This window comes from Dromiciops gliroides, chromosome 3 (assembly GCF_019393635.1).
Source record: "Dromiciops gliroides isolate mDroGli1 chromosome 3, mDroGli1.pri, whole genome shotgun sequence".
Classification (NCBI taxonomy): Eukaryota; Metazoa; Chordata; class Mammalia; order Microbiotheria; family Microbiotheriidae; genus Dromiciops; species Dromiciops gliroides.
In genome coordinates this window covers 282,919,559-282,946,457 of record NC_057863.1, presented here as the reverse complement: position 1 = coordinate 282,946,457, position 26,899 = coordinate 282,919,559, and the positions used below count along the sequence as shown (strand labels likewise).

Here is a 26,899-nt window from a genome sequence, read left to right as displayed (position 1 = left end):
ATAAGTGATTTAAAGATTCCCAGTGGAAATGGGACTAGCACCCAGGTCTCCTGAACTTAAATTCAGAGCTCCCTCCACAACATCATTCCTCTATATGACCAGGCTGGTCCATGGCTGGCAGACATACAGTGCATTACTGAGGTAATATTCATAGCATTTCTGGCTTCATAGGATCTGCCAGAGCATGTATATCACTGACATCATCTTTACATAATGATGAAGCATTGTCCTAGGTGTTTTGTGTACATAGATATAGTTGCATTATAGATGCACAGTATGTGTTGGTGTGTGTATATATAACAGGATTCTGGAGGCCATGACCCAGTGCTCATCTACTGAGTCCAAGAGAACTTTGCATTTCTATGTTCTTAAGAGTATGGAAAAAGGAAGAGAAATTTCTAATGAGATAACTTTAGAGAGGCTGAACTTGAGGCAGCCAACCAGCCTACCTCTATGAGCATAGCCACAGGCTGCTCCTTTTGACAAGAGAGTGAGTGACAAGATGAAAAGAGAAGACTGTAAGTTAACCATGGAGCAGTTGAAAAGTGATGTGACTTTAGCCATACATGGCTACTGCCAAGTATAAAACTGGCAGCATCCAAACATTCACTCCCTTTCATTTCTACATTCTCTGAGAAAACACTAAACTATTTCCCCAATCTGTTCTTCAAGAGACTGTTTGGTTTCTCTGGTGGTTTTGGGGAGTGCTTTTCATCAGTTGGGATTTATGTTTTAAGCATTTTCTTGTAAAGAAGCTGGTTTCTCCAAACTAATATCTCTGTTTAGTGTATTACTGGCTTGTATGTGCACACCATGGTATTAATTGCAATTAAGGGAGAGTCAGTTATGTAACAAGATTTCTAGAAGGAGAGGATAGATATAACTGGAAAAATATGGGAGCCCATAATTAGATAAAAAGCAATATTTTTGGTCTGTTTAATAAGTCCCCAACATCAGAGCAAAAGATTTGGGAATTCAGAACAAATGAACTTAGGCACAGCCTGAGCTTGAAGTAGTCTAAGTAGAGGGAAAAGGAAAAAAGGAGTTGGAGCCCACTCTTCTGAGACCAACTCTCTCAGATACCTTCTCTATTTTTGTTCCTAACCAGGAAGGCTTAATGAAATTCCTCTCCTGGGAAGGACTAAAGAAAAAGCTATGTATGATGTTAATAGTTGGGAATCGATTAACTAATCAATAAACATTTATCAAGTGCCTACTATGTGCCAAGCACTAAGCTAATTTCTGAGGATGCAAAAGAACAAATGACAGTCCCTGTCCTCAAAGAGAAGTTTACAATTTAACGAGGGAGACAACACAGCAACAAATAGATACAAAGCAAGCTATATACAGGAAAAATTGGAAATAATTAACAGAGGGAAGGTGCTAGAATGAAAACGGTTTTAAAAGGGTTTCCAGGGGCAGCTAGGTGGCACAGTGGATAAAGCACCGGCCCTGGATTCAGGAGGACCTGATTTCAAATCCAGCCTCAGACACTTGACACTTACTAGCTGTGTGGCCCTGGGCAAGTCACTTAACCCCTGCTGCCCCACAAAAAAAGGGGGAGAGGCTTCCAGTAAAAGATGAAATTTTATTTAGGACTTAAAGGAATCCACAGGATTCAGTCCATAAATTGGAGCAGGGAGAACATTCCAGACATGGGGGACAGCCAGAGAACATGCCTAGAGCCAACATATGAGTCATTAAATTGAAGAGTATGTGATAGGGAGGAAGGTATAAGAAGACTGAAAAGATAGGAGGTGGGGGAGATTATGACAAATTTCAATCCCAGAGCACTTTGTATTTTATGCTGGAGGTAACTGGGAGTCACTGTGGGTTATTGAGTAAGGGGTCAGTGACAGGATGTGATTTGTGCTGGGAATGACATTGTAGACCACATAGGAACATGAACCAGAGAGTAACAAGTCTCCTAAGAACAAGCACCTATTGCAATCCACACAACAAGTAGACACATCAACGAAAAGGCATTACCTTCACTGCACAGTCTAGCTGCACTGTGTTTCCATTATATACTTGAAGATTGAAATGGCCCCTTTCTGGAGAGCTGTAACTCGGTTGCCATGTCACTTCACAATCAAGTGCTGAGTACCCTTCTACAGTACCTGTTTATGTACAGTACAGAAAGACAATTAGCCATGCACCATGACTTTTTTTTTCTTATTTTTAGTTTTCAATACTAAAATTCATAGGATTTCCAGAGTGGGAAAGGAGATGAGCATGCCACCTATAGTTGTTGTCCTTCATAACTGAAGAGCACGGGGCAGCTAGGTGGCACAGTTAATAAAGCACCGGCCCCCGGATTCAGGAGGACCTGAGTTCAAATCCAGCCTCAGACACTTGACACTTAATAGCTGTGTGACCTTGGGCAAGTCACTTAACCCTCATTGCCCCATGCCGGGAAAAAAGAAAGAAAGAAAAAAAGTCATCTAGTCCATAATTAAAGAGGACCAAAATAACATCACTATGTTGGGTCAATGTTCAGCATGTCCAGCTGTGGCTGATCAGAATAATACGATCTCAGAATAGTCTACCACAGATGTGGCACAAATATTCCATATGAACATTTTGAATGGAGATATCTCTAAATTTGTACGTCTTGAGTTTCTTTTGAGGTACTGCAATTCTGTTGTGCTCATAGAGCACAGCACCTTCTTTGATGCAGGTATGCCAGGCAGGGTGGTCCTGTGCCAGTGTCTCCCATGTTTCACAATTAATTTCAAAGTTCTTCTGAGAGACCTTGAGAGTGTCCTTTTATGACTTCTTCTGACCTCCCTGTGAGCACTTGGCATGTGTGAGTTCTCCATAAAATAGTCTCTTTAGGCAAATGTACATTTGGCATTGGGACAATGTGGCCAACCCATCAAAGTTGCACTCCCTGCAGCACAATTTGAATGCTTGGCAGATTAGCTCAAGGACCTCAATGTCTGGTACCTTTTCCTGCCAGCTGATCTTCAGCAACTTCCTAAGGTAACAAAAGTCATCTAGTTCGGGTCAATGTCCAGTGTATCCAGCTAGTGCTAGTATACTATCCAGGCATGGCACTTCCCTGTAAGTGGCAATTGCATTGTCATGGGCCTGTTGTTCATCCCTTTTGGGAGGCATGCAAGCTTATTGGCTAGATTAGATTTGATTGAAAAAACCTACACCGGCTTCATGGCCCCATCACTGTAGCTACTCCAGAAAAATCCAGCTCCAACTTCAGTAAGCTGGCCTTCATTTACCAGGTTTGTTTCTCTCAGGGTTGCTATTTGGATACAATAACTGCTGGGTTCTCTCACTACAAGAACTGTTCATCATGCTGTCCATAAGCATACACGCATTCCACCAAAGGTGGTGTGATGTTAAAATCTATATTGTGTGATCGCCTTAAATTAGAAGCTTCAGCACGAGTCTTTGGGCATTAAACATTTATTAAAGCATACAGGTATTAACATGGAGTTCAGAAAGTTAAGAAAAGGCCTATCTCACATAGAGTTCCAGCCTGGTTGGGTTCTTCCTGAAGTCCTCTTCCACAAGCCTGCTTTAATCAGGAACTCCCCGGCAAGCTGATTGTGGAAGCTTTTTATAGGTCTGGAACAGAGGCAGTCCTTACACACTGCTTCAAGCTGATTGGTTGGCATCATCCAAATCCATTGGTTTTGAAGGTGTTCTCAAGTTGAGTTCACAGTCTAGCTTCTGAGAACAATACCTTCTTAAGGGATAGCCAGGTGTGATTACAATCCAATTAACTTGAAGTAGGCTAATCAGTAGTCAATCACTCTCACTTGATTCAATCAGTCTAGATTAATCTCCAGGCGGGTCTTTGAGTATCTTCGAAATCCCATTATTTCATCAATCCCTGCCTTTGTTTCTTCTAGGAACAGGTGTTCCTTGACAAAACAGTAAAAAATAATTAAGTCTTTGGAAGTCTTTTGTCAGTTCTCTTGTCTTCTTGGAGTGGTAAGATATCATCAGGAGGAAGCTGGATTCTGGTCTGGAAAACTGGGCTCTGGACTCTGGACTGGAAAGCTGGATTCTCTTCTTTAACTGTTTCAATTGCTGGATTTTTTACTAAACCTTAGCATAGCATTGTCAATGATCAAATTTAATATATTCCAAGCATCCCTCAAAAGGACTCAGCAGCCCTCACACCAGAGGCTAAGGGTCTTACCTTAACACCCTCTACACCCCAGCATACCACTTATACTTTTATCCAAACTGGGGAGTAAGGGCAGATGTTAGTTACCAAGAGACAGCATGGTAAAGTATGTACACAACCAATCTCAGAGTCACGAAGACCCAGGTTGAAATATCATTTCTAACATAACTTCATCTGAGATCCTGGGCAAATCCTCAGTTTTTCAGTGTCCCCAGACAGCTTAATAAGACTAAAAGGTTGTGGCCAACCTGAACAGGTAGAGAGAACAAGCAGTAATTACCCATGCCGATAAAATCACAGTTGTAGTCAAAAGTTTTAAAAAAATTAAACATGGGACCAAGGAAAGGCACAACACTAGCTATCTCCCTCTATTTTAACATGGGGTGGGTGGACTACAACCCTCTGTTTCTAGTCAATCAACCAGTTGCAAATACACTTAACTATACTATGACATGTTTCATATGTCCCACCTCATCCATGCTTCCACATGACTTGTTGATATCCAGGTATACAATGTCTATGGTATTCCCTTTGTCCACTAACCTAGTAATCCTTTCAAAAGAGGAACTGAAATTGTCTAGCATGACCTTTTGCATGTGTGATGTACACATTAATTTTCATGAGTACTGCTTCCCTTTCTAAATGCTAAAAAATACCTTTCAATAATGTGTCCTGGAATTTTGCCAGGGACCAAAATCAAGTTCATTAGGAGTGAGATGAAGAATGTCAATTAACGGAACACTGAGAAAGGGCTCAAAAGACAAACTTTGACTATTATCTATTATCGACTCTAACTGAGATTTGTCACATCAAAACTGGGATTAGTGAATGACTGATCACTATCAGAGTTTCATTAAGAAATTTTAGCAGTAACATAGATGCAGATAAATACAGAGACTTCTTCTGATGGAGAGTCTAGAATCAGGGAGAAGATTGGAAGGAAGACTATAAGCTCTTCTAGATTTTAAACTTGAGGACAAGTACCGTGATTTGTTTTTCTTTGCATCTTTCTTGGTCCTTGAAGAGTGTTTTGTACTAAATAATAAATAAAATACTTAAGCACTTATGAACTTAATAAAGAAAATTTAAAAGAGGCACTCAGAGTGCCAAGGGATTATAAAATTCTCTAAATTTTATTGGTTTAGGAAAAGGAGGTTTTTCATAAGGTTCAATGACACATTCTCACTAAATTCATAATTCTGTTCAGTGAAATTCCATTAAATCACTGTCATCCATAACAGGGCTTCTTAAACTTTTATATTAGGGACCCCTTTTCACCCAAGAAATTTTTATGTGACCCCAGGTATATAAGTATATAAAATGGATATGCATAACCTTTTACTGTTGCCAAATTTTTGAAACTCTAACATTTAGTTACACAACCCATATGGGGATCATGACTGACAGTTTAAGAAGCATTGATCTATAATGAGCATAATGAAAGTTAAGTCTATAGAAAAAAAACACTTAAGAAAGAAACATTATAATATCAGTTCTAAATAAAAGAACAAAACCCATGGTTGGCAATATAATCATATATTTAATATTATAGTCTTTAAACAAATAAAAAAAATAAAGCACACTCTACCTTTAGCTGGACGTATAGAAAATGCAATCCCATTTTCTAAGATCAGTGGTTGCCATTTAAATCTAGCTGCACAGTTTCGGCGATTATACAGTCTGACTGTCCCCCTATAGCTTGTTTTCACCAAGAAGCCTCGAGTAGGTCTCAGAACTACTTCTTTAGTAGATAACTCAAGAGCCACAGGCATTACCATTGCCTTTACTAAAATATTTCCACTAGGAATGTTGTTTATTGTAAAACTGAACGACCTGTGATAAAATGAAAAAGTCATAATGCATGTATTATTTTACTATTGAGATTCAATTATATGCATAAAGGCATATAACATTGAGCTCTACAATAAATTAATAGGTAATATTCCCGTAGTTATTCATGAAAGAAAAATGGTTGCATTAAAAGTGCCATTGAAATACTATTTTTTTAAAAAATGATTATCATACATCTTGCTTTCTCAATGGGTAGGGGAGGGATGGAGAGAGGGAGAGAATTTGGAGCTGAAAATCAAGATTTAAAAAAAGAAATACTACACAAAAGAATCAAGAAAATATACATAGTTAGACATCCACAAAGATAGATGAATATAAATCAAATTAAAACCTCCTAATTTTAGAATCAAAAGCATTTGACCAAATAAATAAAGAAACAGAAAAAATCTTACCTCCAAAATTTCCCCAGGGTGGTCTTCTCAAATGCTATTGGAATGCACATATTTGATGCAGGTGGAACCACATAAGACAATGGATTCGTGTTCTTTAGTTCTTCTTGATCAATTTCTAACCGCACCAAAATATGCAGAGGCAGATTATTAATAACATGCACTTGTTTGGTACATAGGTAATTCACACAAACATCACCAAAGTCAAGAACAGATGGACCTGAAAGAAGGAGGATAAAATGATAAAATGTCACTTTTTTTAGTTACTTAAAGTAAATGCAGGCAAAGTTGATCATTTGGTTGTTCTGTTTTTCACTTTGAGGCTGTATCTTTTTACTCTACTTTTTAAAAGACTAAAAATAATTGCTGTTATAACAAGAATGTTAAATATAACATTTATATCCACCAAAATAACCACATAATTAAATATTAAGTACTAAGATTCATTAATTAAATAAATAATGGGCCAAGAACAGTAAAGATCTGGGATTTCAATATTCCCTTTGTGGAAACTCTCTCCACTATTGGCTTAGAGAGTGAGTAGCTCTGGGCATTAAAAGGCTAAATGACTTGCCATTGGTAGGAAAGACAGTATGTGTCAGAAGACTTGAACCTAGGTTTTCCTAATTCCAAGGCCAGCCCTTTCTATCCAAAGATTAGTGAGTGGGTGTTGCTTCAGACAAACTGAGACCTAGAAAAGACCTTAGCTTAAAAAAGCCAAGGTCTCCCACTATATCCTGGGCCATTGACAGTCATCCTGAACTATATCTTGCCACTGAACCCTGATGGCTTTAGATGAGAGTGAGGCTGATGACTTTGCACAGCTCTGTGTCAACTGAAATCCAATTCACTTACAAGTCAAGACATCACCCTGATGTCATTGGTCCTCTTTGAGAATGAAGGATGGACAACTATGCCATGGTGCTTCTATGTAAGATATATAAACAACTAAATATTAATTGCTGATAAAAAGAGTGGTTATACAGATGGGAGGAAAGGTTTGTTTAATGAACATTATAATTCATTTTTGGTGAAGTTCATCACAGAAGCTCTCAATGACGAAACTTCTTTCCTTGATTAACTTTTAATATTAGACAGATGGCCTATCAATGTACCAAGTGTTGTTTGTGCTACAGGAAAGATCATTTTCTATGAGATCTATCTAGGAATGCTTCATTGATTAAGCATTTTCAATGAAAATTTTCCAAATACATCTCTCTGGTAGAATGTTCTATGCTAGATTATATGTCAAGGGGCAGCTAGGTGGCGCAGTGGATAGAGCACTGGCCCTGGAGTCAGGAGGACCTGAGTACAAATCTGACCTCAGACACTTAACACTTACTAGCTGTGTGACCCTGGGCAAGTCACTTAACCCCAATTGCCTCACTAAAAAAAAAAAATTATATGTCATCTCCTTGAAGGTAAGGGCTATTTAATTGTTATCTTTGTATTCCCAGTACCTAATACAGTGTCTCACACATAATAGGCACTTAATCAGAAGATTACAAATTTAGAGCTGGGACTGATCTTCCAGGCTATCTGGTCCAACCCCCTTATTTTACACATGAGAAAACTGAAGCCGAGAGAATTCAAGCAATTTGCCCAAAGTCACACGGGTAGCAATTAAGAGTTGGAATTTAAATCCAGGTCTTCTGATTCCAAATCCTGTGCCCTTTCTACTACACCATGATGCATCCCTAACAAATGTGTGTTGAAGAATACACATCGATTTTTCAGATAACTAAAACTTACACCCAGTAGTATATTGATAAAGGTTTAACAAATGACTCTGGGGGGAAGGGGGGAGTGAATGCACGACACACTCTTAAGCTTAATTTGCATTATTAACATTTTCTCCATCATTTTCTTAACTTTAGACATCCAACAAAATGACAAATCAGGCCCTTGCAGCCAGTTTTGAAGCAAAATTACTGCGCTGGAAATATAACAATCTGCTCATGTGTCATTTAAGCTGGCTCCGGCACACCCCTGTCTATACTTTTAAGCACTAAAATTTTATTTTTCTTCTTACCATTTCTAAAATATATTATACATTCACCTGCCTGCTTAGGCAACATAGCTCAAAAATTATCTATACTGCTCTTGATGACTGTATATCATCATCATGGAGGTCAATTTTTTTAACCATGCTTTAATATAGTGATACCTACTGAGCTAATACCTCGATGTAGTTGTGCCTGTTTTCTTAGCTGGGCTTTTAAAATGATTTTTCTATCCCATTCTTCACTTTTGAATAGCATTTCTTGGCACTGTCAGTATGTCTACCTCTGACAGTAGCTGTTCGTCTTTCAATCCTTTTTATTATTCTAGAAAACCATATATCAAAGGATTTTTTCCTTTAATTATGTATAAAACATTATAAAATAGGCATTGAAGTGAGGTCATAAAGGGCTCTCCACTAAGTAAAATGTCTGTGTGTTACTATATGGACTTTAAGGTCTCTATATTGTATGCTAAGAATGTTTCTTGCTTAATTTCTCAACTATATTCTGGAAAGATTACCTCTGAAAAAGTAAATCTCCAGAAAGTGCTTCTACTATACCATAAACACTGATTCCTATATAATACAGTTTTCCTAGAAGGGAACTGTTAATTCTATTCATTCTATTCATGGAACAATTTTATTAGAGGGGTTCTAACATTTTAACTTAAGACTTATTTACACTCCAAAAATAAAGTGCTTTATTTGATCAATATCTACAATGCTGGTTGAATCTAGTGAATTTAATTTTTTAAATCAATCTAATTTTTAGAACTTTTTAGTTACTACAATTATGTTGCTTATATAGCATTAAAAAATCTAATATTAACTAGAGGCAATTCTCTTTGAATTAGAAGAAAGTCTTCATTATAGATTACCTTTAAAGAAATTCAGTTGTTTATCCTTCAAGGATATATACAGTAACTGGAACCAGGAGCAGTGTGTTAACTAATAAAAAAACTCTTAGAAGAGATAATGAAACAGATGTGAACAAGACAAGATATAGTAGGTGAAGTTTATGAGAGGAGGAAACCTTGAGAGGAAGAAAAAGGAACGAGGAAGAGCCAAGAAGGGGCTAGAGGTTGGATTTCTGCATTGAGTTCTCAGAGATAGAAACAGTTTGTATAAGGACTTCAGGAAGAAGCCCTAACTGTGCTCTAACACAACTAACTGTGTTCATCACAGTTAATGATGGCTCCAATATAACTGAAATACAGTGAATATCCAGAGAAAAAGCAGAAGACACCCCCAAAAGGAAATAAGGTTGCTATAGAAGAGGCATCTATTAGATGTTCCCAGTGCCAGTCTAAGACACAGTGAATAGGCACAACAACTGGTTATTTGGCTGTGATTGTTAAGAACTCAGTTTTAGAACCTCAATTTCAAAAGTATCTTTGTTTCATCTTTTATTGCCATTGCTTGACATAGTGGCTTGTACCTACTTAAGAACTCCTTCACAGGGTGATTGTATCAAAGAAGATAATTTAAGTAAAAACACTTTGCAAATTTTAAAGCACTTAGATAATAAGCTATCACCATTATTATTATTACCCAAATAAATCACGGATTTCATAATCATAGTAGTTCCCTCCAACCATGAGGAATCTAATCTATCCACACCTTTCCATCCTGGACAATTCTTACTGAAATTCTCCTATATGCTTGGTTGAATTCCTCAAAATCGTGTGGTAAACTTATGGGAAGATAATGCATTTCTAAATATCTACCAAGAGAGTTATAATGGTGACTTAAGAAAAAGAATAAAGTGAAAAGGACCAGTAAATCCCAAGGGACAGTATGTACAAAAGGGGTAATAACAAAATGCATGGTTTCCAATGTCTATTCACAAATGTGTAGTGTATGGATAATAAGCCAATTGAATCTTAGTGCATGGTGGCAAATCTGTCTTCATTTGAGATTCACAAAAGGAATGTAACTATGGAATTACATGTTCCAAGAAAATTAAATTTAAAATGTTAAAGTAGATTTGCTTATCAGGAAAATAAATATGAGGAAATCCATAAGCTATAGGGAAGTATAACAAAAGAACATGAGGGCAAAGACCAAGGGAAGGAAAGAATAGAAGCAAGACTGGGATGGGACTGTGCCACCAGACTAATCATCACCTAGCCATCAAATAACTTAGTGAATGATGGATGTGTGAATAAGTTACATGATTCTTATGTAATAAGAACAAGGAATTTCAACTAACCAGATTATATAGAAATTCTCTCTTTCCTAGGTGGAAAGCCTCTGAAAAATCCTGACTTGCTTTAAGAATAATTTCATTCTTCAATAATATAGTAATCAATGAAGAGAACTGTTATTTAGTAATTTATTATAAACAACAAAGAAAAATTGGCCACATAAGAGGCAGGAACCCTGGAAGGAAGCTACCTTTACATCTCTATTTTTAATTTTCTTTTATTATGGACTTGGAAACATCAAAAACATAAATATTTCAATATATAAAGATAGGAAAAAAGTTTTTTATATGAAGCTATGGAATTGTTATGTACAGTGTAGTTCTTTTTAAGAGTATATATAAATTAATATTTTAGTAACACTTTCCTGCTTGTCAGTTTCCTTTCAAACATTTTTTCTTCAGTATTTTTTCAATATGTCACTGATGCCCATCTTTTTTTTTTGTATCACTATTATAATCCACTAACCCCCTCATAAACATACACGGTGGGATAAAAGTCAAGAAGTCATGAAAGGGTTTCAATATTTAATAACTCCTTTTTTTGTTTTTAATTCATTATATTATACCATCATATATAGCATAGACAGGAAACAAATATGTCTATATACATAACAAATAAAGAAAAATAATTTTCAAAAAGTTATAACATCAAACCCCTTCATGACTTTTGGCCCACTTTATACACAAGCACACACACATAGACACACAAACACATACACACAGAATCCTTCCTTGTATCAAATAAGTAAAGTCCTTTCAAAATAAAACAACATATTGTCTATGTCTGAAAATTTATGTCTTTTTCTAGGCCTCTAGTCTATCAACCTTCTGCCAAGAGATGGGAGTTATAAATAATCATCAGTCATCTGAAGACATGATTGGTCACATCATTGATCAAAGTACTTAAGTCTTTCAAAGTTGTCCTTTACAATACTTTGGTCATTGTGTAAGTTGTTCTTCTAGTACTATTCACTCTCCTGTGTATTATTTCATATGTCTTTCTGGTTTCTCTGAATCTACCATAATAATAACCTTGTAGTACAATCATATTTCATTATATTCATGTAAAACAATTTGTTCAACCACTTCTCAGTTTACCCATTTTGCTTCCTCTTCCTGTTACAACAAAGTGTTGAAATAATTTTTTTTTTTGCATTTATGGGTACATATATACCCTATGTACTTGATTTCTCCAGGGTAAATGACTAGAAGTATAACCATACGTCTTGAGAGTTCAAGAAATATGAGTAAGGAAAAACAGGGAAAAGAGGACATATCACCTAAATTCTGAGCTGTGTTTCAGAGTTTTTTAAAAAATGGTTTAAAGACAGGTTCTCAGGGGCAGTTAGGTGGTGCAGGGATAAAGCATCAGTCCTGGATTCAGGAGGACCTGAATTCAAATCCGGCCTTACACACTTAACACTTATTAGCTGTGTGACCCTGGGCAAGTCACTTAACCCTCATTGCCCTGAAAAAAAATACATTCTCAATCTGAAGTTCAGAACCCCAAAGGGCCTACGGGTAGGATTCAGAGGATCCAGAAACTTGAACTGAAAAAAAAAAGAGATCTGTATTTTCACTAAATTCTAAATGAAATTTAGCTTTTCCTTCAATTATGAATGTAAGCAACAAACATTCTGAGACACAATTGAAACAACTGAACAGCAACAACAAAAATAATATAATCCAGGGGAATTGTTGGGTCAAATAACAATTTAACAAAATAATATGTAATTTTTCTAAAGACAATGAAAATAATTAAACAAAATACCAAAACTTTGGGGACACAGCCCAAGCCATACTTGGAAATTAACACTTTCATTAACAAAAAAAAGAAAAAATTGATTGAGCTAGCAACTGAAAATAAGGAGTAAATCCAAATAAACACCAAATTTTAAAACTCAAACACCAAAATAGAAATTTAAAAAACAGAGATTAGCAAAATTGAAAGCAAAATAATGAATTAATAAATTAATAAATTAAACTAGAAGCTAGTTTATTGCAAAAAAATAAAATACAAAAGCCATTAAATAAATTTAATTTTTAAAGAAGTTACTAGTTTCAATAATGAAAAAGGGAAATAAATGACAAAATAAGAAACAAAAGAAATTCTTGAAAGCTATTTTGCCACACTGTGCCAACAAAAATGATAGCTTAAATAAAATGGAAGGATATTAGCTAAAATATAAAATACTTGGATTAACTGAATAAGAAATAACTAACAAACAACCCAAACTTAGAAAAAGAAATTGAAGAAGTCATAAATCAATTCCCAAAGAAAAAAATCCTAGGACCAGAGATATTTGAAACATTCAAAAAATTGATTCCAAAATATTAAACTGTTTGAAAAATAGGAAAAGAAGAAGTCCTGCCAAATTCCTTTTATGTTACAAATCCAGTCTTATATTAACCCATGGAGAGTCAAATCAAAGAATGAAAACTTTAAACTAATAATCCTATTAGAAAAGAAACCACATGAATGTATTAACTTTATACTATGAAAAAGTTGGATTTATACCAAGAATACATATTTGGTTCAATATTAAATAATGGATTCAATATGGAGAATGAGGTATTGGATAGGGCCAATGTGGAAAATTATTTTGCTTGACTATGTATTTGTTACCAAAAAACTGTCCTAGGTGTAGAGAAAGAAAAAAGAATGGCTGAAGTGTAGAAGCTTATCTTTTTTTCGTTACACATGGGTAGTGTTGAAAGCATCCATTTCTCTTTCATCACCTTCTTGCCCTTTGTAGAAGACTGGTAAGAGGCAGGCCAAAGAGAAGGTAGGTATTCAGGAAGTGCTAAATTTTTATAGCCTGCAGTGATGTTTTATACAGTTTCTACCATGTCTACATAATCTATGTTGATTTCTAAGATTGAGCTCCCATAGATTCAATAATTTCTATGCTTATCATTATTAGGAGTAATTATCCAGCCCTAACCTCTCTACTGATCTCTAATCACACATCTCCAAGTACATTTTTGGACATTTTGAACTGGATGTTCCATAGCCATTTTAAATTTAATGTACCCCAAATGGATAAATAAATGATAGTATAAGAATGTGATGGAATATTTTTGTGCTATAAGAAACAAAGAATATGAAAAATTCAGAGAAGCATAAAAAGGCATATATTACCTGATATTCAGTGAAGTAAGCAAGAAGAAACATATGATGACTACAACAACACAAATAAAAACAACTTTGTAGAAAAAAAGGATATCGAATACTGTATAATTATAATGACTAAGTTTAGCCTTGGAAAAGAGTTGAGAAAATTATGCACTTCTCTTCCTCCCTAGCAAAGGGAAGAACTATGGGTATAGATTACTCTAGATATTATCAGGCATGATTGGTGTCTTGGTTGGTTTTACTTAATTGCTTTTTTCTCTTCCTTTTTAAACTCTTTGTCACAATGAATGCTTTTCTGGGGAAGGGAGAGGGAAGTGAAGTCGATGTAAAACAAATGATGTCGATAAAAATACAATTTAAAAAGAACCAGTAACTTTTTTAAGTATATGTATTTTGAAACTATTCTACCAGATGACACTCAGGATTTGCTTCATTTGTCCAGCTAAAAATTAAGGCAAATTGAACTTAAACTTGACACAATGAGATTCATAATTGTTTATAATAAAGTCCTTGCCAGATTTATGTTCACATGCAATTCTAACAGAATTCAAGTTAAACACTACACATCTAAAATAATATGGCTAAAACAAGATTGTCTGTCAAAAGCATTGTGATATTTTGCCAAATCTTACCAATTACTACTTGATGAAGTTGCTTTGGTGTCAAAATTAAGTTACAATCTTCTTTTGCTTGTGGAGTGTACGGGCTTTGATTAACTACATTAATAACCTATGAGAAATGAAAAATGGTTTCTTACATCAAAATTAATTTTTTCCAATATCAGCTTATACAGATTTAGGTATTTTTTATAGATTCCTACTAAACTTACATTTCCTTGCAGGGATTCTGCTTCTTTTGCTGCCAGATTTTGAGTACTTAGTAGAGAACTTTCCTTGAAAGGCAATTTTACAGGTTCAGTCATCTCTTCAAATAATTGTGTAACTGAGAGGTGAGGTGACTTCAGTCGTCCTCCTGGTTTCATGCCAATATCTATCTCATTATCTGAGAGTTTAAATGCCCTATTTTTAAAAAGGCCCCCCAAAAGAAAGTATAGTTTTACATATATTTATTTTTAAATAATTACTAACTAGAAAATAAAATTGTTTATTAACAAATTGACAGAATTCTTCTGTTTTACTATTTTTAAATATGTATTGCAATTAATGGAAAACATAAGAAATAAAGTAAGAACATCTGAGTCTTTAGGCTTACTATTTTTTCTTCTATGATTTTAGGAAGTGTATTTTACCTTTCTGACTTCCTCTGCATTCTACGCTTTGCCAATTTCAGGGTGAAGTTGGTATAGTAGTCTTTATTTTCTCGTATTTGTATTTCTTCCTCTTTAGTATAGGCAAAATCAGGATCCACATAATTGTATCTCGCAACTTTTGTGAAAATTGTCCTAAAAACATAAAAATGTGGTGTCAATGCACATTTATCTCATATTATGTCATCAAATTTGAAATTGGTTTTGAACTAAGATATCAATGTTCATAAGAGAAAATGTTGAGGTATTGCAACATTTTATCCTCCCTGCACAAAACCCTGATGATACAGAGATTGAGTTACTTGGACTTAGACCTAGTGATAGAACTTAAAAGGGAAGAAAATCAAATCTGAATTTATTCAAAAAAGTTTTAAAATAAATTTGTCCTAACCAAGAGATGAACTCAATTATAAAATTATGAAAGATGTGTTTTCTTTCATTTCCCAGAGTTTTGTGAAGAAGCTCTTAATAATAAAAAACAATGTATAAATACTATGCTGTTTCCATCTACATCTCTACTTGGTATGAAATCCACAGTACAAGAGACCCACACACCAGGTAACTCCAGGTAACCCCTGCTCTTTCTAGTTGCCTTTTCTGTATTGTCTTCCCCCTTTATATTGTAAGCACCTAGTTTTCTTTTTCTTATTTGTATCTCATGTTTAGCACAGTAGCTGGCACATTGTTGTTTTTTTTGTTGTTGTTGTTGTTCTTGTTCTTGTTAGGTTGTTTCAGTTGTATCCAACTCTTTGTGATCCCATTTGGGGTTTTCTTGGCCAAGATATTGGAGTGTTTTGTCATCTAAGTATTTCCAGGTTTTTCTGAAATCTGCCTGCTTATCATTTGTTACAGCACAATAGTATTCCATTACATTCATATACCACAACTTGTTCATCCATTCCCCAATTGATGGGCATTTCCTCAGTTTCCAATTTTTTGCCCACAAAAAGAGCAGCTATAAATATTTTTGTACATGTTGTTCCTTTTCCTTTTCTCTGATCTCCTTGGGATATAGACCTAACAGTGGTATTTCTGGGTCAAAAGGTATGCACAGTTTTTTAGTCCTTTGGGCATAGTTTCAAATTGCTCTCCAGAATGGTTGGATTGGTTCACAAATCCACCAACAATGCATTAGTGTTCCAATTTTTCCACAGTTTCTCCATTGGAGTGACTCCTTTTGCATCAATACTCAACACATTGCTGGATGACTGGAGACCATACAAGCTCAGAAGGCTGTATTTCATCTGGGTGTGCAGGGATATACAATCCTTCCACTGGTTTGCAGATTTACTCTGTGTGCTGCATAACAAGCTTTGGCAGGAGAACCGACCTGACTATGTGAACATCCAACTGTATCTCAGTCAAACAGATGGAATACAGAAAATAATTGGTGAAAAGTATCAAGCACTGAATTCTAGACTTTTTATTGGAAGACCTCGATGGAACCTTCTCTTTGATGAAATAGCCAAATGTAACAGAGGGAAAACAGTTGGTGTTTTCTGTTGTGGACCCAGTTCTATTTCCAAGACTCTTCATCAACTGAGTAACCAGAACAATGCTTATGGGACAAAATTTGAATTCAATAACTTTTTCAGTAACTTTTTTATTTTTATTATTTTCCTTTTTGTAATATTAACCAATCTGACAGGTGTGGGGTGGTACCTCAAAGTTCTTTTAACTTATATTTCTCTAATCAGAAGTAATTTAGAGCATTTTTTCAAATGGCAATAGATAGCTTTGATTTCTTCATCTGAAAACTGTCTGTTCATATCCATTGACCATTTCTCAATTGGGGATTGACTTGCATTCTTATAAATTTGATTTAGTTCCTTATATATTTTAGGAATGAGGCCTTTATCAGAAATGGCTGTAAAAATTGTTTCCCAGCTTTCTGTTTCCCTTCTAATTTTAGATGTATTTCTTCAATTTGTACAAAAACTTTTAAATTTAATTTAATCAAAATCATTGATTTTGCATTTCATAATATTCTTTATCTCTTGTTTGGTCATAAATTCTCCTCTCCATAGATCTTTGCTAATTTGCCTATGGTATCACCCTTTATGTATAAATCATGTACCCATTTTGACCTTATTTTGGTATGTGCCTAGTTTTTACCATATTCTCTTCCAGTTTTCACAGCAGTGATAAAATAATGGAATTTGGAAGATACCCAGGGGCCCCACCTGATTTAGCATTGTTTGAATTGGATGAGAATGAGAAACTGACCAATTATGACTGGATAGAGGCCACACCTGGCTGGCCCTGAATGACACATTGGTGTACTACTGACATCAGCAAGAGACCACTCTCTACCAACCAGCTTGAAGAACATCCCCTTTGGGGGAGGGAGAGAAGAACAAGGAAGTGAACCCTCGCTCAGAGAACTTTCTTTTTGGTGAGAAGGAATGAGCTTGGTGGCAAATGGAAAATGGGCGGGGGGGCCGGCCTCTTAGTCGTTAAGACACCAGCTTGGTGGTGGTGAGAGATTTCACATGGGCTGCTAAGAAAAGAAATTGCTTTCTTTCTCTCTGGCTATACCGAATTAGATCTGAACTAGGATTTCCATGCTATATGGAATCTGTTCTCAATCTCGCTCTTCACTAACTTATAATATATATTTTCATAAATCTTTAAAGGCCTAAACTCTTGCTGAATTTATCAGTGATTTTAGCCAGCTTCCCAGCAAGACTGGTGGGGGGGGCGGGGTGCAGATTTAAACCCACAATTTGGATTTTAAACAACACATTACTATGCACTGTACTAAATACTGGGAAGACAAAGAGTGGCAAAAATAGTCCTTTCCCTCACATTCTGATGGGGAAAAGCACACAGACGAGATAAATAGAGGGTAAGTTAAAAAATAATCTCAGAGAGAAAACAATGTAGAGCAAGGGGCAAAGAGAAAGCCTCTCAAACAAGCTAGGTAGGATTTGAGCCAAGTCTTGAACCAAATCAGGGAGGTGGAGGTAAGGGAGGAGAGCATTCCAGTTAAGGAAGACATATGGTAAAAAGGAGCAGAATAGGGAGATGGAGGCTATGTTAGAGACAATGAGGCTGATGTTGCTGGATTTTAGGGAACATGAAGGAAACTAAAATGTAAGACGACTGGAGAAGGAGGAAAAGGCAAGGTTGTAAATGGCTTAAAAATAAATTAAATGTTTTATATTTAATTCTAGAAGTAATAAGGAACCACTAAAGTTTATTAAGTAGGCAATGTGGTCAGACCCGGGCTTCTAAAAGGTCTTGGCAGCTGAATGGAGGAAAAATTTCAGGTAGGGAGACCAAACAGCAGCCTACTGAAATAATTCAGGCATGAAGTGATAAGGGCCTGCATCAGATTGGAAGGTCTGTCAGAGAAGAGAAAGGTGTGTGTGTGTGTAGGAGAAGGTAGAAAGACAGGTCTTGACAATAGATGGGATATCTGGGGTTGGTATGAGGTAGAAATTCAGGATAACACTGAAGTCATGAACCTAGCTCACTAGCAGTACAGCAATACCCTCAAGGGTAATAGGGACTCAGGGGCAGCTAGGTGGCGCAATGGATAAAACACTGGCCCTGGATTCAGGAGGACCTGAGTTCAAATCCAGCCTCAGACACTTGACACTTATTAGCTGAGTGACTCTGGGCAAATCACTTAACCCTCATTGCCCTGCCAAAAAAAGAGAGTAATAGGGACGTTTCAAAGAAAGCATGTTTGGGGAGGGAAGATAGATTCTTCTTTGGCTATGTTGAGTTTAAAATGTCTAGAGGGCATACAATTAAAATTGTCCAATAGGCAGTTTGAGCTATAAGGTTGTAGGCCAGGAGATTACCAAGCAAGATTATATATGAGGATCATGTTATCTATTTGGACCTTATTGTGGTATATGATGTGAGTTGCTGGTCTAAACCTAATTTTTTATAAAATTACTTTCCATTTTTCCTAGATTTTGTCAAATAATGAGTATATAGGAGTAATAAGGAGTAACTGGGGTCTTTAGATTTATTAAATAGGAGACAACTAAGTTAATATGCTTCTGTTTACTGTGTACTTAATCTGTTCCACTGGTTGACCTACTTTTTATCCAGTGTCAAATATTCAGATAATTACTATTTTATTGTATAATTTGAGATGTTACTGTTAAATCCTCTTCTTTCTCAGGATTTTTCATTATTTCCCTTGAGAATCTTGACCTTTTGTTCCTCAATATGAATTCCATTATTATTTTTTCAACAGTAAGAATGTTATTTTGATAGTTACATTGGTTTAGTCTACTCAGGAGCAATTAATATATCTTCAAGTTATTTATGTCTATACTTCTGTAAAGAGTGTTTTGTGGTATTGTTTATTTAGTTTCTATATGCCTTCGTAATTATATCCAAAATATTTTATGCATTCTGCAGTTATTTTAATAGAATTTCTTTTTAACCTATGCCTACCATCTCTTGTTATTAATAAACAGAAATGTTGATGCTTACATGAATTTATTTTATGTCTTACAAGTTTTTTGAGATAATTGTTTTAATTCATTTTAGTTCACTTACTTGTATAAGCAAGGGCTATCTCCTGTATGTAAAATGGGGTCTCATTCTGTTGATTGAAGGGAAGTAGAATAAAAATCTCCAGATTACTCTTCCCCCACTGTTCTCTAAGGGAGATTTTTAGCTCCTATTAAGAGAGGAGGCATCAAGTTGATGCCAAAACTCTTGGATACTCTGCTCTCCTCAGAGAGAAAGTACTTGATTAGAATTGCATTTATCTATTCCCTTAAATATTAATAGTCTTAGGGATGTGGTTTTGAGGTTCAATCTAACTTCTGATTACTGCTTCATTAATGGAGAGGACCACCAAGTTTTGATCAAGACTTGATCCTCTCCCTTCAAATATCAGTTTTATAATTAGTATACATATCAATTATCAAATGAATACATTCATCCAATTTGAGAGCCAAACAGAAATCAGAGAAAGTATACAGAGGAGAATACATGCCAGTCAATGCAGAGGGAAGGAGCTTTCCCACCAGGAGTGAGGTAACAGCTCAATTGAGAGAACCTCAAATTTCACTCATGGGAAAAATCTCTGAAGTTTCTAGTGTAGCAAGCTAGGGACAGGGGCATGATTGAGGCTGGTGGTTCCTCTTATGTTGGCTTCTTCCCAGAGTCTTTTCCTTCAGAAACCTGAAGTGGTGTTGACATCTTCAATCTTTCTCAAAATTGGAAACAAGAGGTACCTGAAGTGACTGTAGAAACCAAAAGAGATCCAAAGACTTGAAGAGACTGAAGGGCTCTCCTCTTTCCCACTCTTGTCAACTCCTCCTTGTTCTCACACAGGCACAAGAAATTGATCTCTACCAATGAGAAAAGAATCCCATACCTAATGGACTTTGAGACTCAAGTTGGACTAAAATTCTATAAGTAAATTATATTATCTACAAAAAGCAATATTTTTCCATCTTGATATTGCTTGTTATTTGATTTCTTCTTGTTGTCTTTTTAGAATAGCAAGCATTTCTAGAATTATATAAAAAAGGAATGAAGATAATATAATGGACACATTTCCTTTACCCCTAATTTTATTGGATATAAATCTAATTTTTCCCCCTTATTTAAAATTCTAGCTCTTGGTTTTAAATAGTTACTACCTACCATAATAAGGAAAGGTTCATTTAATCCTATATTCTCTATGGTGTTTGTAATAGAAATTGATGTTATATTTTGTCAAAAAGCTCTTTTCTACATCTACTGATTACATGATTTTTATTGTTCTTGTTATTAATGTGGTCTGTTATGGTGATAATTTATCTGAGAGCTTAAAGCTACATTAAGACTTTTGGAAAAACCCTTTGTTTCCACTACCCATATCTCACAGGGTCATTAGAAATAAAGTACTGTATAAAATTTACATTTCTCTACAAATGTAAGTTATTTATTATTGGGACTTTGCAAGTAGACAGTTTTCACTTCATGTAAGTACACTGTTCCACAGACCTTAACTTAAAGTAATATTTTATATAAAGTGAAGTTACCCCTATCTACCAACTTTACTTATCCTGTATAAAGGCATAAATAAAAATAATACTTTTACACACGTCATCAAATATACTAAAATCCAAACATATTCAATATTATACCATGATAATAAATACAATTATGAAATGAAATGTAAAGTTAATGATAAATTATGAACAGTACTGTATGGCAAAGTTAACAGAAGCATACAGTATATTGTGCTTTCATACCTACTACACCCAGCCTTTATCACTTGTGGCTGACTGTGCAACTTTTTTTAGCAAGAGATGTTTGGACAGTAGTTTTCTCTTTTTACTTATATATCAGATGACAGCAAACAATATGATATTCAATTAGTCTTTGAACTTTTAAACATCTTGAAGTATTTGAATCCTTATTTTCAATATAAGAAAAAAATTTGCTCAAATGATGAAATGTTTCTGCCATTTGTTTTGTTATGAACCTTTTTGGTTTCAAAGCTTAACTCTTCTTCTTCAATCTTTGCAGCTAGGAGATCAATCTAACAATTCTTCTCCATGATACTCGATCAACTCCTCCACATCATTCTTTATCCACTTATAGCTCCAATTCTTGTGCTAATTTTTAAACCTTGTTCCTTCTTCAAAGGTTTCATCTTTATCAAATCCACAAAAATCAGGGCGAAACCCAGGCAATTTTTTTTCCAAAACCTCTTCATACATGTTTCTGTTACACCTTTCCATACCATACCAATATTCTGCATTATATAGTAAAGATTATAGGACTTCCAGAAATCTCTCAATGCCAAGTCCTTAACCAAATACAAAACTACAATTACCTGAACAAATATAGTCTGTAAATAACCGCCTTTGAAATTCCCAATCAGTCCCTGATCCACAGGTTGCAATAATAAAGTAGTGGTAGGGGAAAAACAGACCACTTTTACATTTTCATCAAAATCATCCAGATGCGGAGGGTGACTTGGGGTATTATCCAAAATAAGTAGAATCTTGAAAGGAATGCCATTAATTCTAAAAGTTCTTGGGAGGGGGCGGCTAGGTGGCGCAGTGGATAAAGAACCGGCCTTGGATTCAGGAGTACCTGAGTTCAAATCCGGCCTCAGACACTTGACTTACTAGCTGTGTGACCCTGGGCAAGTCACTTAACCCCCATTGCCCAGCAAAAAAAAAAAAAAAAAAAAAAAGTTCTTGGGAATGAAGCAGGGTTTAAACCATTGCTCTAAGATGAAAAAGGTTATCCATGACTTAGAGGTAATGAAATAATGCACAGGTAATGTTATCTTACTGATTTCTCTCAATGCTCTTGGATTTTCTAAATGGTGCATAAGAATACATTTCAATTTGTACAACCCAGGTGTATTCCCTCAATCAGAAGAGTAATTCTATTTTTTAAAGCTTTAAGCAAGTACTTTTTTCCCTTCCACAGATATGTTGGTTCAAGATGGCATTCTTTGGTAAAATAGGCCAGTTTCTTCCACATTAAAGATTTACTCCAGCAAGTAGGGACCTTAATCTATTGATTTCTGCAGGAACTCTGAGAACTTCTTTGTTGCTTCAATATCTATAGTAGCAGCCTCTCCTGACACTTGAACATCTGAAACCCTGCACAATTTTTAAATTGGAATTGAAACGTGTATTTCTTTCAAAATTCTTTAGTAAAGTCAAATTTCTTTAATGCAAATTTTTGTAAAGCAAGAACTGTCTTTATAACAATAGTATATTCTAAAGAAACATCCTAGTTTTCCTAAAATTTACATCCAAAAAATACCCTTTATTTTAAAAGGAAAAAGTCTTCTTTATGACTGTATTTAATTCAAATTGCATTAAAGTGACTTTGGAATTTGTTATTTTTTACATGTTTAACTTCATCAGCATAGTACCTGATTTCCACATGTGGATCTCCAGACCTGAGGCTAGCACATCGGTCATTAGGAAAGGCAATGAGTGCATCTTTCTTCAACTGTCCACTTAATCGGTGATCATGGATGGATGTTAAGTTTGATTTCAGCATTGCTACTGGTGCAAAGTTTTTGTACTCTCCTGTTTCATCAACAACGTATTCTCCAGTGGTATTAGTAATCAGGGGGGTTAGACCTTAAAAAATTTTTGAAAAATTAAGTCCCTTTGATACCTTTCTAATTTAAACATGTCGCTGCAATTTTCCAGATATTTAGTCATTTCTTAAAATCAAATTTAAAATAGGTTTATCAAAAATTTTAGAAAGCACTCATGATTTAACTTCATCATGAATCTTCAATGAATTAATGGATCTACCTTTCACAGACCCTAAAATGGCTTCACAGGCCCAACTTGACAAGGGATTGAGGGGAGAAAATATTTTTATAGCTTTATAAATGCTCAGTAATGCCTTATTACAATGAATTTTCCTCCTCTAACTTATGAGTTACTATTGCTTCTCATTCACAAAGGCTGTCTCAACCCTAAGAATTCTAGAAAATGTTAACTCCAATCAGAATGTTCCTCTCCCAGAAAAGAGAAATAATTTTCTGTCACAAAGGAAAAAAAAAGAAATCACCTAGACTCTTAGCCCTAAGACTCAAGCTACATAATACTTGATGCTTTCCCAAATGCTCCTTCTACCCCTAACCATCTCACATTTCCTGGCAACTGGTAGTACCAGGAATAAGAGAAATAGCAAAATTTTTTAAATTTCTTCTGTATCAAAGAGTCCCCCCAAAAATCTCCTTTTTGTGTGTGACTATTTATATGAATTTTTTATAATAAATTATATTCATATATGCAAAATAAATTTTAATTTACACATTACAAATGTATTTAAATTATTGCTCATTAACTAAAAGGCCTTATAATTTTTCTCAGTAGCATACCGGGAATGATTTTCATCTCAATTCTCTTGGTTGTAGGTTTGCAGATACTAGTAAAACTTAACTGTATTTGGTGAAAAGGTTTCACTTTTACTGATTGTAAATCATCTTCTGCCACAAAACCAAGTATATCCATTAATTGCTTTACTTTAAATATGCCAAGTTGGTGTGGCACAAATGAAAAGAGTACATTCTGAAAGAAAAGATAATGAAGCATATATTTAATAATAAAAGAGTAACAAAAAAGAGAGAGACTTCCTATGAAATGTAAAGTAAGATAATTTCATCATAGCAATGACTACACACACTCTTGATTCATTGCCCTTGAGACACTTATAAAAACTCTATATGTGGCCTTCAAGAAGTAATAGGATCAGGGGCAGCTAGGAGGCACAGTGGATAAAACACAGATCCTGGATTCAGGAGGACGTGAGTTCAAATCCGACCTCAGACACTTGACACTTACTAGCTATGTGACCCTGAGCAAGTCACTTAACCCTCATTGCCCTGAAAAAAAAAAAAAAGAAGTCATAGACTCTATTTGAGTAATCAAGCATTATTCATTTCATATGTGTAAGGCATTCTGATAGATGCTGAAGGTACACAGACAAAATTGAAAAACAATTTCTACCCTCAAGAGGTTTCCATTCTATACAGGGATGCAACATATAAATAAATAAGCAAATCTACAATAATTTGAAGTAAGAAAGAGCATTGCTAATTAGGCAGAATAGGAAAGGCTTCCTGTGGGACACAGAACTTCAGCACAGTGTTGAAGGAAGATAAGGAGTCTAAAAGATCAAGATGAGAAGAGTATGCATTCCAGACATGAGAAAGTCTATGCAAAAATACAGAGATGGGTGACAGAATGCTGAGTTCAGTAAGTAGGCTAAATCATCTGGAATGGACAATACATGAAGGGAAATAACACAGACTAAGTCTGGAAAGATAGACTAGAGTCAGATTGTGAAAGAATTTCAATGACAAAGTGAGGAATTTGCATTTTTTTCTTAGGAAGGAACTGACTAAGTTGGACCCATGCTTTAGAAAGATTTATTTTGGCAGCTCTATAAAGGAAGGATTAGAGAAGTGAAAGATTGACAGCAAGGAGACCAATTGGAAAGCTATTCAATAGTCCAGGCAAGATGTAAGAAGCAAAGGTTTGAACTAGGGTAGTGGACATGGGAGTAGAGAAAAGGAAATAATTACGGAAAGTTATTATGAACATCATGTAATCATTAAGACCTAGGAACTGACTGACTGTGAGGCAGAAGGAAGAGTCACAGATGATTCCAAGATTGCAAACATCTGTGACTGTAAGGATGGTGGTATCCTCAACAAAAATAGGAAAGGGCATAGGGGAAATATTTAATTCTGTTTTAAATATGCTGAATGTAGATGTTAGTGTACATATTGGTCTATAAATCAGCAATCTCATTTCTATGAAATGTCCTTTTGGAAATTTGATTTACATAATAAATTAATTTAAGAAGCATTATCATTTTTATTTTATTGGTTCAGCCTACCCATGAACAATTTATATTTCTCTGATTCATTAGGTCTTTCTGCAAATAGTTTTTTATAGTTGTAGTCATAAAGTTCTTGAGATAATATTGGTTAATATACCCTTAAATACCACCATTCTTCTAATAACAAAGAATAACATCTTTGGTGTTATCTTCCATTCCTTCTACTTTTTCACCCAACGTATCAAATCAGTTGCCAAATCTTCTTGTTTCTACTTCCATAACATCTCTTACCAGCCATCTCCTCTACACTCATACAGATAACATACTAGTTTAGACCTCTTACTTGAACTATTGCAATTAATTTATAATTGACCTTCCTGCTTCATCTTTCTCCCATTCTAATTCATATTCCACACAGCTGCCAAAGGATTTTCTTAAAGCACATGTCAGACCATGTCATTCTCCTTTTCAAAAACTGACATGAGGGGCAGCTAGGTGGCGCAGTGGATAAAGCACTGGTCCTGGATTCAGGAGGACCTGAGTTCAAATCCGACCTCAGACACTTGACACTTACTAGTGTCAATGACTAATTGTGCCCTCAATTTTGTACTTAGAGCACCATGAAAGCTACCTTCCCTTAAGTAATTTAGTACTAAAGATAGTTTCAGTACCCCTTAAAGGAAAACCAGCCTAGTCTTCATGGAGTAGGGTTTTAAGATGGTGCTCTTATCATAGATATTATTAGCTATTCTGTTTTTGGCAGAGAGAAAGCTCTAGCTGTATAAATGAAGTTCCTCATCACTACTATAGTATATCATGTCTCTGCAAGTTTGGTATCTATCTCCTGAATTCTTCATTTTCCCCCTCTTTGTATTCAAATAGTCTGTAGTATATCCCAATGATTATGTATTCACTTTGTTTCTGCCTCAGTTGATCTTCACCCCAATGTACTATACCATGCTCTTTCCTCCAGTACTTGGATTTTCTTATGTGAGTAAATAATATTAATATGTTTATATATTAATATATATCTTAATATATAATGCTACTCTCTTCTTTTACCTATTTTGATTCCTTTTTAAAAATATACATATTCTTCTAGATTCACTACAGTCTAATCTTGTCACATCAAGTCTTAGTGATACTACTGACATCAAAGGCCAAGGGAGGGAACCTCCTTCCATTAGGATCCCTGGTTTAACTTATTTCTTGGTTATACTTTCTGCCTTTGTTTATAAAAATTTGGGGCCATAGGTTTTAGTACTGGTCCCTTCCTTGAATTGTGCTTCCTATGCACAATCTGGGTGTCTCAACTATTCATCTTATTCCTATAATGTAGCTTTCCTTTATATTACCTACTTTCTTGTACATATATGAATATTAATATTATATATACATATATATCGTAGATGTTTTATTTATATTTATGTGTTATGTACACACATATATACATATATTTAAGCAATATTCTCCCTTACTCTTCTTTTTGGTTTAAAGTCTTTCTTATTAATTTTTTTGGTGAGACAATTGGGGTTAAGTGACTTGCCCGGGGTCACACAGCTAGTAATTGTTAAGTGTCTGAGGCCAGAT

The 26,899-nt window shown here is 35.2% G+C and overlaps 1 protein-coding gene across 1 annotated transcript in view; it reads right to left on the bottom strand.

Moving 5' to 3' along the window:
* CFAP47 (cilia and flagella associated protein 47) overlaps positions 1 to 26,899 on the bottom strand; it is an 849,402-nt gene that overhangs the window by 766,764 nt on the left and 55,739 nt on the right. The window contains 8 exon segments of the mRNA XM_043993472.1: positions 1,990 to 2,120; positions 5,745 to 5,989; positions 6,400 to 6,616; positions 14,373 to 14,469; positions 14,570 to 14,759; positions 14,990 to 15,142; positions 22,875 to 23,088; positions 23,844 to 24,033. Coding sequence (XP_043849407.1) covers positions 1,990 to 2,120; positions 5,745 to 5,989; positions 6,400 to 6,616; positions 14,373 to 14,469; positions 14,570 to 14,759; positions 14,990 to 15,142; positions 22,875 to 23,088; positions 23,844 to 24,033 — 1,437 coding nt within the window.